This window comes from Phaethon lepturus, unplaced genomic scaffold (assembly GCF_000687285.1).
Source record: "Phaethon lepturus isolate BGI_N335 unplaced genomic scaffold, ASM68728v1 scaffold14110, whole genome shotgun sequence".
NCBI classification, from domain to species: domain Eukaryota; kingdom Metazoa; phylum Chordata; class Aves; order Phaethontiformes; family Phaethontidae; genus Phaethon; species Phaethon lepturus.
Window position 1 is genome coordinate 41657 of NW_010509900.1, and position 12705 is coordinate 54361.

At 37.0% G+C, this 12705-nt stretch overlaps 1 protein-coding gene across 1 annotated transcript in view; it reads left to right on the top strand.

Annotated features, from left to right (window-relative positions):
* The window catches only part of MYO6 (myosin VI), a gene marked incomplete at its 5' end in the record, with an annotated part of 46924 nt that extends 41652 nt beyond the window's left edge, over positions 1–5272 (top strand). Inside the window, 2 exons of the mRNA XM_010290271.1 lie at positions 2605–2823; positions 4934–5272. Of these exons, the coding sequence (XP_010288573.1) occupies positions 2605–2823; positions 4934–5133 (419 nt within the window). The remainder of the gene's footprint in view (positions 1–2604; positions 2824–4933) is intronic.
* Between the last annotated feature and the right edge of the window lie 7433 nt (positions 5273–12705).

Sequence of the window (12705 nt, forward strand, 5' to 3'; positions counted from 1 at the left end):
TTTTGCAACAGGCATTGCAAATCATTGAAGTAATCAATTAAAAAATGAAATTCTGATGAAAATAGATGCAGTTGGAAACCTATGAAACTTGAGGAAAGGAGACATTCTGTATGTGCCAGTGAGCAGAAAATGAATAGAAATACTTAGCTCAACACCTGTGTTTATTTTGTAACTAGAATTTCTATTTTTCTATCATCAGCACTGGTGAAAAATGTTGCGGTAATGAAACTATAACTTATAAAGGATCAGCACGTTTATGTTTTGTTCAACATGTAATATTTGTTCACAGATTTTGCACCATTTTTGAGCAACTCACGTAAGTGGGGACATGGTTATTTAAGCTAACTTGAAGAATAGGAACACTTGAGAGCTCTATACTAACATTAATGAATCCAGTGTTTTGCTACATGTTTACGTATAGTTCAATTGTTCCAAAACATTCTGTTTACAATTTGGCAATGTTATTCGACTGATGGTAATTAACTGATGGTAAATCCTCTAGTAATTTACAGATGTCCTTTACTGTTTATCTTCATGAGATCCTACCCATTTAAATAGTCATGGGAAGGGAGAACGAAATAACCTTTTGATGTAGGTTATTTGAAGGTATAATCTCGTATTTTTTTCTTCTTTTTTACCTCCCTCCTGCCCTACGCTGGCCCAAGAAACCCTGTGCTTGTTCTAACAGTTTTTACTGGCTGCACATAGCTTTTTGTTGTAGCAAAACTCTGGAATCAACTTAATATAACAGCTGTTTTCCTAGCACACAAACTAACACTCAGGTGATGGTTTCTTTTGAATAAAGAACTACAATTCCATAGCACTGAAAAGTAGAGGTTATACTGGATGTTTAGCATTCCTGTCCTCTAGACTTCTTCATGGATTTAAGTATGTATAGGGGTAGAACTAAGCCTTAGCAATTACCATTGCAGTGCAGAAAGCGTTTGACAATACTAAAGCACTGATCTGCTGTGATAGATGTTCAGACAATTTGCAGAAAATAGAATTCATTTCCTATAAACTGTGTCTTGCTGTAAAATACATGCTTTATCAGAGTTGGTGTATAAAAGTAGCATTCATGTATTAAAATCTGTCTTGTTTTTCTTCTCCTTGTTTATGTAGACATGGAAAAAAATTGGGGGGTGATTTGTATAGGGCATATATTTTTTTATGATTCTGCTCTTCACATTTAGAAAAACTGCTTTTACTGGAATCTAAGTAGAAGAAATTTCAAGGTGCACTTGCTAGTCTATTAGTCTTGTTCGTAACTGTAAAAATACATTGTTAGAAGTGATTGTCATTTTTCATGTTACTAAATTTTAGCTCAAAAATTAGTTTGGATGCTTAATAGACAATGGACAAAAAAGGAATTAACTTTTAATTATTCCCTTTATAGTGAAACATGGGACTGTTAACACTGCTTTTTTTTTTTGTAGAGATGGCATAGATTCACATTCAGAATTTCTTAAACAGGTTATTTGTAACAGTGCTGTTGTAAACCACTAAAACAAGATCAGTAACAAACTTTTGCAGGAGGCAGTCATTATAGGAAATGATCTTGCTTGGAAGAGCACTTACTGTGTCAAACTGATTCCAATGGTGTATACATAACATTAAGAAGGTCAATCAATTGATGAGTTAACATAGAGTATTTGCTTTTATTCAAAAGTTTCTCTCAGAAGTGTGACGTGTGCGGGACTCTGAGGGAGTCCAAAAATGCACATGGGAAATGTTTATCAAAACTATATACGAAGCTTTAAAAGATGTCATAGAACTCTGTCTCCTCTAGAAGTTCGGTCTGTTGATCTTAATGGTTTGAAATAAAGAACTTCTTTAAAAAAGAAAGCAGCCAGAGAGTAGCTCCAATGATGGAGTCTTAGTACACGGAAGTCTAGGCAGGAAGCTATGTTTGGTGGCAGCTTTGTAATATGCAGTATTTGTTGTCCACGTTTCTATTAACAGATTAGTCACTTCTAACATATGACACATGCTTCTATGTTGACTGTCAAAAATCTTCAAGTGGTGCTTTGTATTTTTGTAACTAGAAATGCTTCTTTGCACTGTGGCCCTGTTTTACAAAGAGATGGACTGAACTAGAGCAGTTACTGATTAGTGTTTCTGGTTGGTGAGAAGATGGGGAAGTTTTTCTGGGAACTTCATATGGGAAGTTTTACCTTAAATATTGATTTAAAGCAGGATGCGTTATTTTACTCACTTTGTTTTGTCTAAACATACATGATGCCATTGAGCAACCTGTAGAGCAACATATAGATACAATAGTTAACACGAGCCTTTCCTCACCAGTGTTGTAGCTGTGGTTTTTAAAAGAATACACGTTATATGAGATGGGAATATTTTTTAGGTTTGATGGGACTTCAGATGACCTTGTATTCAGAGAGAATGTCTCAGGTGTTTTGGCGTTTGGTTTGGTTTTGGGTTTTTTTTTGTTTGTTTTTGTTGTTGTGGGTTTTTTTGTTTTGTTTTGGGTTTTGTTGTGGTTTTTTTTTTTTTTTTACTTTGCTGATCAATCAAGCAAGTCATAATATGGCTTTCTTGTTTTCTATTTTGTGTTTGCTTGCTTTTTTGGGGTTTTTTGTATGATAGCTCAACAGAACCCAACAACCCAGCTACCAACCAGACAACGAGAGATTGAAATAAACAGACAACAGCGTTACTTCCGCATTCCCTTCATCCGTCCCGCGGACCAATACAAAGATCCCCAGAACAAGAAGAAGGGTTGGTGGTACGCGCATTTTGATGGGCCATGGATTGCTCGACAAATGGAACTTCATCCTGACAAGGCACCCATTCTCCTTGTAGCGGGTTGGTATTGAAAGCAAAATTCAAATGTTGAAAAGATTCAGAGTTCATAACTAACTTCAGAAAAAGAGGGTGATGAGACAAGTTTCCCAAGTCCTATCCTCTTTTTTTCATTAGCAGTTCTTATCTGGGCAGAAATTAAAGATTTGGGACTGCTGTGGATGGTAGTCAAATGTTATGGAATATCATTTGGAGACGTAGCTGGTCACGTGTTTTACTCGTACATGTACTTTAATCTGGGAAATCATAGACAGAGTGTGAATCCAAATGCAAATGGTTTTATTATGTAGTGTCTTCAGATTATTCACTGTGCTGGAGACAGCATGAAGATAAAACATCACAGCTTATCTGGGAAAGTTCTACTTATCATTGTATTGGCTTTTAGCTAGCTTTGAAAAATTACAGCAGTTTGTATCAAAACAATTTTTGTTGTTGGCCACCTGCCCAGATGGCCAAGAAGGCTGACAGCGTCCTGGTCTGTATCAGGAATAGTGTGGCCAGCAGGAGTAGGGAAGTGATTGTGCCCCTGGACTCGGCACTGGTGAGGCTGCACCTCGAATCCTGTGTTCAGTTTTGGGCCCCTCACTACAAGAAGGATGTTGAGGTGCTGGAGCGTGTCCAGAGATGGGCAACGAAGCTGGTGAGGGGTCTGGAGCACAAGTCTTATGAGTAGCAGCTGAGGGACCTGGGGTTGTTTAGTCTGGAGAAGAGGAGGCTGAGGGGAGACCTTATCGCTCTCTACAACTACCTGAAAGGGGGTTGTGGCGACGAGGGTGTTGGTCTCTTCTCCCTAGTGATAGAACTAGTAACTAGTAATAGAACGTAAGTAACTAGTGATAGAACGAGAGGAAATGGCCTCAAGTTGTGCCAGGGGAGGTTTAGACTAGATGTTAGGAAAAATTTTTTTACGGAGAGAGTGGTCAAGCATTGGAACAGGCTGCCCAGGGAGGTGGTGGAGTCACCATGACTGGAAGTGTTCAAAAAAATGTGTGGACATGTCACTTTGGGCCATGGTTTAGTGGGCTTGGTGGTATTGGGTTGATGGTTGGACTTGATGATCTTAAAGGTCTTTTCCAACCTTAACAATTCTGTGACTCTGTGAATTTGTGTGTATGATATATTGTCTTTCCATAGTATGGTGCTAATAGCAAACTGATGGTTTTACCATATTTATGCTGTCTAGTATGGGAGAATAGCTTTTTAATCTTAAACATTTAAAATAAAAACTAAATGTGGCCAAGGTAGAGATTTATCTGGTAATGAAATGTATCCTCCCTTTCTGGAGGATAATGAAAGGGGGAGAAAACACTGGAGAAATGCTGTTTAATTTTGTGTTTTGAGTGTTTGTATTTAACCAATTTGTTTTAGCTTCAGAGTGATGTTTTACTAGCAACAAAAGTTCCTTGGTTTTCTGCTAATTATTGTCAATAGAATTCCTTATATCAACCGTTGCCTGTTCAATGTGAAAGCCCATCGCTAAAGTAGCATTGTTGTCATGAATACCACATTCTATGGATCGCCTACTAAAAATAAGATTAAAATCTAGTGAGTGAGCTACACTCATCGTTGCATTGCATTCCCTATGTCAGTCCCATTTGGTAAACATCGTTTGTTTAGCGTGGAAGGCTGACAGGTTAAGAATAACTGGCTACTCAATCAAAATTGTTGAGTTCTTAGTTGCTTTGCTGCATTTGAACAAATTAAATAACAACAGCAGTTCACTGTAAAACTGTGTAAAGCTGAAAGTACGTGTAGAACAGATGTGGTTGTCATCCCGTAGTGGATTTCAGGAGAGTATGTCAAGAAGTGGATCTTTTTGGCTTTTTTCCTTTGTTCCTTTTTGCTAGCTTTTTAAGCAGAGTTTTGTCAGTTGCAGCATCTGATGCTAGTTTATTCCAATACAGCTTTTCTGCTCTGTGTGTAGCGAAGAAGAAAACCCCAAACAACCAACCCCTGTGTCTGAGGACTGATTTCCCCGTAAGCTCTGAATTCTATAATAAACCAGAGCTTGAGAGAGGAGATCTAATTAGCAAAGATTAGATCTTTGTTAATGGGACCTTTGAATGATGCAAAAGCTTTACAAAGTTTTTTCTCTTTCCATTTACTATTTCAGGTAAGGATGATATGGATATGTGTGAGCTTAACCTTGAAGAGACTGGCTTAACTCGAAAACGAGGTGCTGAAATTTTGCCGAGACAGTTTGAAGAAATTTGGGAGCGCTGTGGAGGTATCCAGTATCTTCAAAATGCAATTGAAAGCAGACAAGCTCGTCCCACGTACGCTACAGCTATGCTGCAGAACCTGCTGAAATAAATTTTGCACAGTAGCGTTCGAGCTGAGAACCCTTGCCCGTGATACAAAGGGAAGAGTTCCTCTGTGCAACAGAGGACGTAAACATTCCGTAATCATATTAGAGATGTTTAATATAAAGTGAACAGATTTTATTAATCATGTGGTTTGTTAATTTGTACTTTATGACGTTTAATTTGTGTAGTGAACTTCACTAGGTATGAGGACATTGAGGAAATTTCAGTCAGTGTAGTTTGTTGCATTTTCTTTAACAGTTTCTGTCATGGCTTGTAACACTTTTAAGCAATCTGTCTATGTGTGGGTAAATATTACAAAGAACTGCATTGCAACCACCTTTTTATAAAATCCCCTCTTTAAAACACTGAATAGTTGGCTTCAAGTGGTGGCCTAGTAAAGAGGATATGCTGTTTCTAATAACTGGAATTGCGAGGCCTTAGCTTTGACTTCTGTTCCGGAGAAGTTGGAGTATACTTTTGTATAATCTGAGACATTTTACGTCCTGATTTGAAAACTGGTTTGTGTCTCTATTTACTGACTTTTTCAGAAACTGATGGGAAATCCTCCTAAACTTGATACTCATAAATTCCTATTTAATGCATTCTCTGTCTTGGTTTAAGAGAAATGGTTTTCTGTACATTCTGAGAAGAGCATTCATATATGTCAGTAGTGTGTGATATTGGAGGTACTCAAAGAATGTACTGCTCATTAGGGCTTATACCACTTCTTTCTTAGTTTCTTTTTCTTTTTTTCTCTTGAAGTACAAATGCGCTTCAGGCTTTCATTTTTCTGACCAAATTTCCCTTAGGAATTCTTGGGCAGTTCGTTTATCCAGGTAGTGGATAAACAATTCAATACATAATGCAAAATCATCCAAGACTGACGTCTGGCAGCATAAAAGATTAAGGATAGCATAAGGGAAATACGTTCAGCTTTTTGGTGGCAGTGTAACTTCACTGTATATTGAGACCTGAACCTCAGACATCCCGTTTATTTTAATTGTAACGAGATGCACGAGGTCTGTACCTTTTGTTAGGTTGTATAAAAATATTTGGTCCAGTAACACAGTGCATCATCTTAATGCTATGTGCTGATGAAATAGCTGCAATTTTCAGTATACTGGAATATCGTAGTGTTTCTGACACTGAGCTTTATCTTAATCTCCCCTGTCAAGTTTCATAGCTTGTAACAGTTCCCTTATTAAGCAGTTTGTTTTGGGAGTTTTTGTGGGTGGGAATTATTAATTTCATACAGTTCTAAGACACATCTTGTTCACTTATGTGAACATTATTTCACCATGCTGGGCCATTACTTCAACAAATTAAACTTGATTATTTATTATGTCTCCGATAGGAATTTGAAATATCAGTAGCTTGATGTCCAGTTACTTATGCAACCTGATTTAAAAATGAAGTCTTGCTCTATGAATTGACAAAGTCTGCTTACACTATAGAATAATTTCCTCACTGTTTGCTGAGTTTGAAACCTCTTGGAAATATTAGTTTTTAAAGGCATGAATATATTTAATTAGTAACTTTAAAGAGGTGCAGTTCTGTAGCACAGAGGAAACTCATGATACATACATGCTCGCTGGCCTTAGATTGTGCTGCATGCCAGAGTCTGCTTGCTGTTACAAATGCGCTCCTTACTCGACTATCTCCACATGTATTACAGTAACACGTTAACTCCGCATGAATCCGCTACATCAGCGAATCTCGGCATCCACTGCGTCCCCACACTACTTTTTGGTCATGTGATTGCAAACTAGAAAGTGTTTTCATTTTACCCAAACAAATTGTTCACTGGAGCAGTAATTTTTGGCTGGAAAGGGAAAGAAGTGCATCGGACTGCTGGCTAGCACATTGTGTACAAACCTGTACAGTGCTGCCTGAGTTTAAAGGTGCTGCTTGTGAAATTGAGATTGAAATTACTGGTTTAATGTGTTATGAATTGGAACTAAAGTTTCAGAACTTCCAGTCTGCAGAAACTTAGCACGGCAAGAAGCTGTGATCATTTGTGCTGTACAAGGAAGAAAAATCACTGAACTGATAGGGCCATCATGCCCTACCCTGTATTTATTACTATCTGGATTTAACCTCTTGACTTAACACATTCAGTCTCATACTTATATAGATTCATATATATTCAGTTTTCATATATGTATGAAAAAAGGATCTTATGAGACTGAACATGGTAAGCAAAGCATGTCAATATTTAAGCGTATCTATGTATATTCACATATATATACTTAAATGTTTTAGTATATATGTGTGTAAACATACTTGTGGGGAACTTAAATAAAAATCTGAGCAGAATTTTTCCCATCTGTTCCCTGGTTATGCCAGGATTTCCTTGACTGGCATCAGAAAGAAAATTCCTTTCTCAGAATGGGGAGTTTTTGTTAACTAAATGACTAACAGAGATGAGCTATCAGGAAATTAAAAATTGACTTTGAAATAGCGGAAGAGGAACTGGGGGCTGGATGTTCTCAAATGAGGTGTTCCCACCTCTCGGCATTGCACTGGCAGGATGCCTGAGGCAAGCAGAAGATGCATTCCAAAAACCAGGGTGTTCTAGTTTACACAGTAGCAGGCTCTTTTTTCATTTCCCTGCACCAAAAGCAACATGTGCTTTTAGTTTTACTGATCTTTTTGTGCAATGAAATTAATTTTCAATTAATTTCAAATTATTTTTCCTAATGTGAGGCAATATTCCGCTGCTTAACGATTGTTTCTGTTGTTCCATCTACCGTGTCACATAATTATACAGTTGGTTGATTTGGAGAGGAAAAAAGAAAGGGGTGTGGGAGGGGGGGTGAGCTGTCGGATTGTATTATTCCCTAATTTCCTTCTGATATATGGTTATGGAGAAAAACTTAATTTGTTTTTTTTTAAAGCAAAATGATGAGGTAAACATGTTGGCTTGGCTCTGTGTGTTTGATTTTAAAAAAAAAAATATCTAAAAAAATCCTCCTGCCTCTCAGTGAAGTTCTCCATTATAGTTGAGATCTTCTGCCTGAAACACTCCAGCAACCAAAGGAGAGGAAGAGAGTCACCACGCTAGGCTGCATTCCCGACTAGGTGATCCGGGAATATGAATTTTCTAGAGGATGCTACTTTGAAGATCACAAGGTCATTACTACTTGTCTTTCATCCACTGATAAGGTTGTTTTGCTTTCCCTAGTTGAATCCTTTGGGTTTTTCTCAAAAAATCTTTATTTAAAGTATTTAAATGACCTCCTAATACTGTACTGAAAATTAAAAAAAAAAATAAATACATTCCATGTTGAAATCTCAGTTGTATCTCTCTTGCCATTTTGTCTTTAAAGATTTAAAGCATACTAAGTAAGGGTAGATTATGTTATGAGAACGATAAAAGGATTTCTGTGCTGGAACTGCCTAATGCTTTTCTATCAGATGTTTATGGTGCTTTAAGATACTCTAGTAAAGATTTTGCCTTTACTTCTAAGGTAAGTGTTCCTATAAAATAATATTTCAATGTTAAAAAATTCTGATTTTGTGATCTTTAAGTCTCGTACCTCATTTCTCAGTATTTTGATACATATAAAATATTTTGATATATAGAAAATATCTCAGTATTTTTATATCATATATATAAAAAAAGTATCTTTTTACTTTCATGACTAATTTTTTAACCTTTATTGCTGTCACTTCCAACGTATTTATCATTTGCTGTGCTGTGTACCGTTTACATCTTTGTTGTTTTACATCATGATGATTGGTGATTAGTAAAACCACTTACGCTTTGAGTTTATGTGCTGCGGGAAAAGATTTATGTTTGGGGTGGAGGTGTGGTGTTGCTTTTGTGTTTTTCATTTTTTTCTTGTTTGGTTTTTTTTTTCTTAATAGTGTTATAAAACTTTCTTGCCATAAGGGCCATATCAGAGTTTAATCAAATTATTTTTTTTTTATTTAAGAAGATTGAAGTAATTCAGATTTTGATATCTAGGAGATAGAGTTTTGTTTCACTTTCCTTATGGCCTTCATTTCCAGCTGTAGCTTTAGATCAGGTTTAAGATAATGGGATGTGTTTTAGTGTGAAATGAAATACCAGTTCAATTCCCTGTGATATTTTCAAGTAAATAGTTTTATTATATTTTATTGAAATACAAAAGGCTTACATCCAGCAAATGTATTTGGTAATTAATAGTTCAGAGTGATAAATAGTCATGAATAATCATTATTAAAATACACATTTTAAAATTACTTATTTTTAAATCTGACTAGTGATTACTAGTATGAATTGAAATATGCTAAACACATACAAAAATACATTTGTAATGGAAAAAAAGGAATGCTTTCAGCATTCTTAATGCATTCTTAACTTACATGAGCAGTAGCGAAAAGCTAACAGTAGTTGGCAGGGTTGACTTCCCATGCCCTGTAAGAAGTATTTTTCCGCATTTTATTCTGAAGTGTTACTGTGTAAAACCGCATCTTAGGTTTCTTTTTTCTTTTTTCTTCCTAGTTAAAATAAGTAAAAATACTATTTCAGCTGTAGAAACTCAAGCTTGCATTCTTGGTGCATTGCCTTCGTTTGTACACAATCACCAGTTCTGGTGGTTTTGCAGGCAAATCTGTGCAGATAATTGTTTGGAATTTGTAAACAGTTCTTTTTTGCGTGCAGAGGAAGGTAAAGTTCAGTCTTTGCTGTGGTAACCGTGTGGTGCGAAGTAAAAAGAATTGTCACTGAAGTCAGCTGCTGTCCTGAACACGTGAATGTTTCTGAGTGAGGAGCTGTCATCCAGCATAGTCATGAACTTTGTGCAAGCTCCGTTTGAGCTGTAAGTACAACTTCTGGTATGCACCAAGCAGCAAAACAGTGCCTGAACATCATACAACACTGGTGCGGCATATATAAATGTAGATATACTCAAGAAAAAGACTTTCAAGGTAAAGTAATGCTCATACTTGAATCAGGATTGAGGATCCATAGAGCATAAATTACTAAGCCTATAAAATACTTAATGGCCACCCATTGTCTGCTTAGGTTTCGTCTACAAAAACTAATAGCAACCTCTCAAAGTTATTTGTGTGTACACTGAGCTTAAAGTGTACGTGCTTACATGCAACTCTGTAATCTGCATGCTACTGGGAGGGTGCTTGTGAATATAAACCTTGTGTTCCGAAAAGATGAAACTGCAGGCATTGTGCCTCAGCAAACAGTTTGAAATCTTAGGATGAGACAGTTTAACTGTCACCAGAAATTAAGCAGTGAAGTGTATATGTACATATGTATACATCATGTGTTTACTAGCAGAAGAACAGGAACCTGAGGTTCATAGAAACCATAAAAAAAATCAATCCCAACTGATTTGCAATGTGAGCGTTGTAGCGAGAGACTGAGAAAGTTCCCAAATGCCTTTAATGCGGCCTTTGGTCCGTGACAGCTCTTATTTCTGTGTTTGCCACTTACATTACTGTATGTAAGGAGGGTTAATAAAAGGATACAGAAATGTGATAAAGTTTCACCGAAATCTTTAGCAGAAAGGTTGTGACATACAATATTGAAAAAAGTCACTTCTCAGCAAAATCTGTTTCTAGCACTCGGCTCTTCAATAAAAATACAGTTAAGATATGTAAGCACTGGATGCTTAATGCATGCATCTTAACACCGGTGACTTCTTCCTAGGCAAATCTGAGACATGGTCAAATAGTTGGTCAACTTGGTTGTGTTGTTTTTCTTTAACAAAACTTTTTTTTTTTTAATGTGGACTGATTTTAGAGCTAAAATGTTATTTCTTTAGGAATCCCTGAATTTTTTTCATATGCATAATCAACCGGAAGTCCAGTCTTGGATAATGCAGACCTCCTTTTTTGAATACCTGTAAGAGAAACTCTCATAAGACATTTGAAAAGCATTTTTGAATTTGAAAATGTATTATTTCTCTACTGCTAATAGGCAATTTCTCATTAAAATCTGTTGAGATAATCTCCAGTTCATTGTAAGCAGAACTGAGTTAATCCTGAAGCGTTGGTGTTTTTTTTTTTTTTTAACATACTAAGTGACTGAGCTCAGTAAAATTACTATTTTTCTTCCCTGGTATAACAATGCTGTGTTTCTGTATGAAATAACAAACAAGTACCACCTCTATCATCATAATCTGAAGAACACATTTTTGACTGTAAAATAATTAGAACGTGGTGTGCTACAAACAAAGCTGTATCTAAAGTATCTATGAGATTTCACAGTTACAGCAGACCTGGGATAAAATAAGCTTTCCGCTCCTATGCATTGTTTTTAGGTGTAAGAGCAGCAGCTGTGCCATGCAAGCTTGTAAATGTGTAAAACCTGACACCTGGGGTTCTTGGAACTAAGAGCACAGCACTTCTGTCTCTGGATGGTATGTTAGGTCATCTTTCCCCCGTGATTCTGGTAATGAAACCCTAAATCTCCGTGGGGGAGCTCTAACCCTCTACAAGGGTTACCTTGTACTGTTGTTGTATTGGTTTAATCCAAAATACTGTTTCCATGATGATCCAAGTAACTGGTGGGAGGATGGACCAAATGGCAGTCTTTGTTTTTGCCTCGAATTTAATTTCAGTCATCTTTCTTGGTGACTGAGAGTCAGTTTTTCAGAGGATCATGCTATGTGTCAGTTACTGTTTTTTGAGCAAAAATATTCTATACTCTATATATTTCTTCGAGAGAATCTATAATGACTTTCAGGCTTCATCTGAATTACAGCAAACGAGGCGATTTTTGTCCCTGACGAGTAGATTCAGCACTCTGAAACAAATTATTCTACCATCCTCTTACCCAGTGCTTTCTTTCCAACACTTCTGGGCTATTTTGTGTCAAATATTTCTGGATCCTCTCGCGTTTTATCTACGTTTTAACAAACTGATTTTCTATGGTATCTGTTGCAGCACAGTTCTTCTGCAAGCTTAGGGAAGTTTGTGAAGACTCTTTAGATGAGATCCTTTTTCTTTTCCAGGGTAATATCTCAAAAAAGAAGCCTACTCACCCATGTCAAGTATGAGCACAAATAAATGATGGTTATAGAATAGCATCCCTTAGATCAACAGAAAAATCATAGACTTTACAGAGAGCGTGACATAAGACTCTTAGAGCTGAAAAGCAATGTGCTTCCATTTCCAGCACCTTTTTCACTGACTAGAGAGTGTCCAGCACAGTCACTAATAGGGACAGCGGATATTACAAGAGAAAAATTGCATTTTGAATGAGGTTGTGTCTTCAGCAAAAGGGAAACATTGCACCTATTTTTTAAAAAAGTAGCAGGGACGACCCTGGGAACTACCAACCCATCAGCCTCACCTCTGTGCCTGGGAAGATCATGGAACAGATCCTCCTAGAAGCTATGCTAAGGCATGTGGAGGACAGGCAGGAGATTTGAGGGGCAAGTCCTGCCTGACCAACTTAGTGGCCTTCTGTGATGGAGTGACCAAATAGTGGGCAAGGGAAGAGCTACTGATGTCATCTGTCTGGACTTCTGTAAGGCCTTTGACACGGTCCCCCCCAACATCCTTCTCTTTGAATCAGTCAGATATGGATTCGATGGGTTGCTTGTTTGGTGGATGAGGAATTGGTTGGATG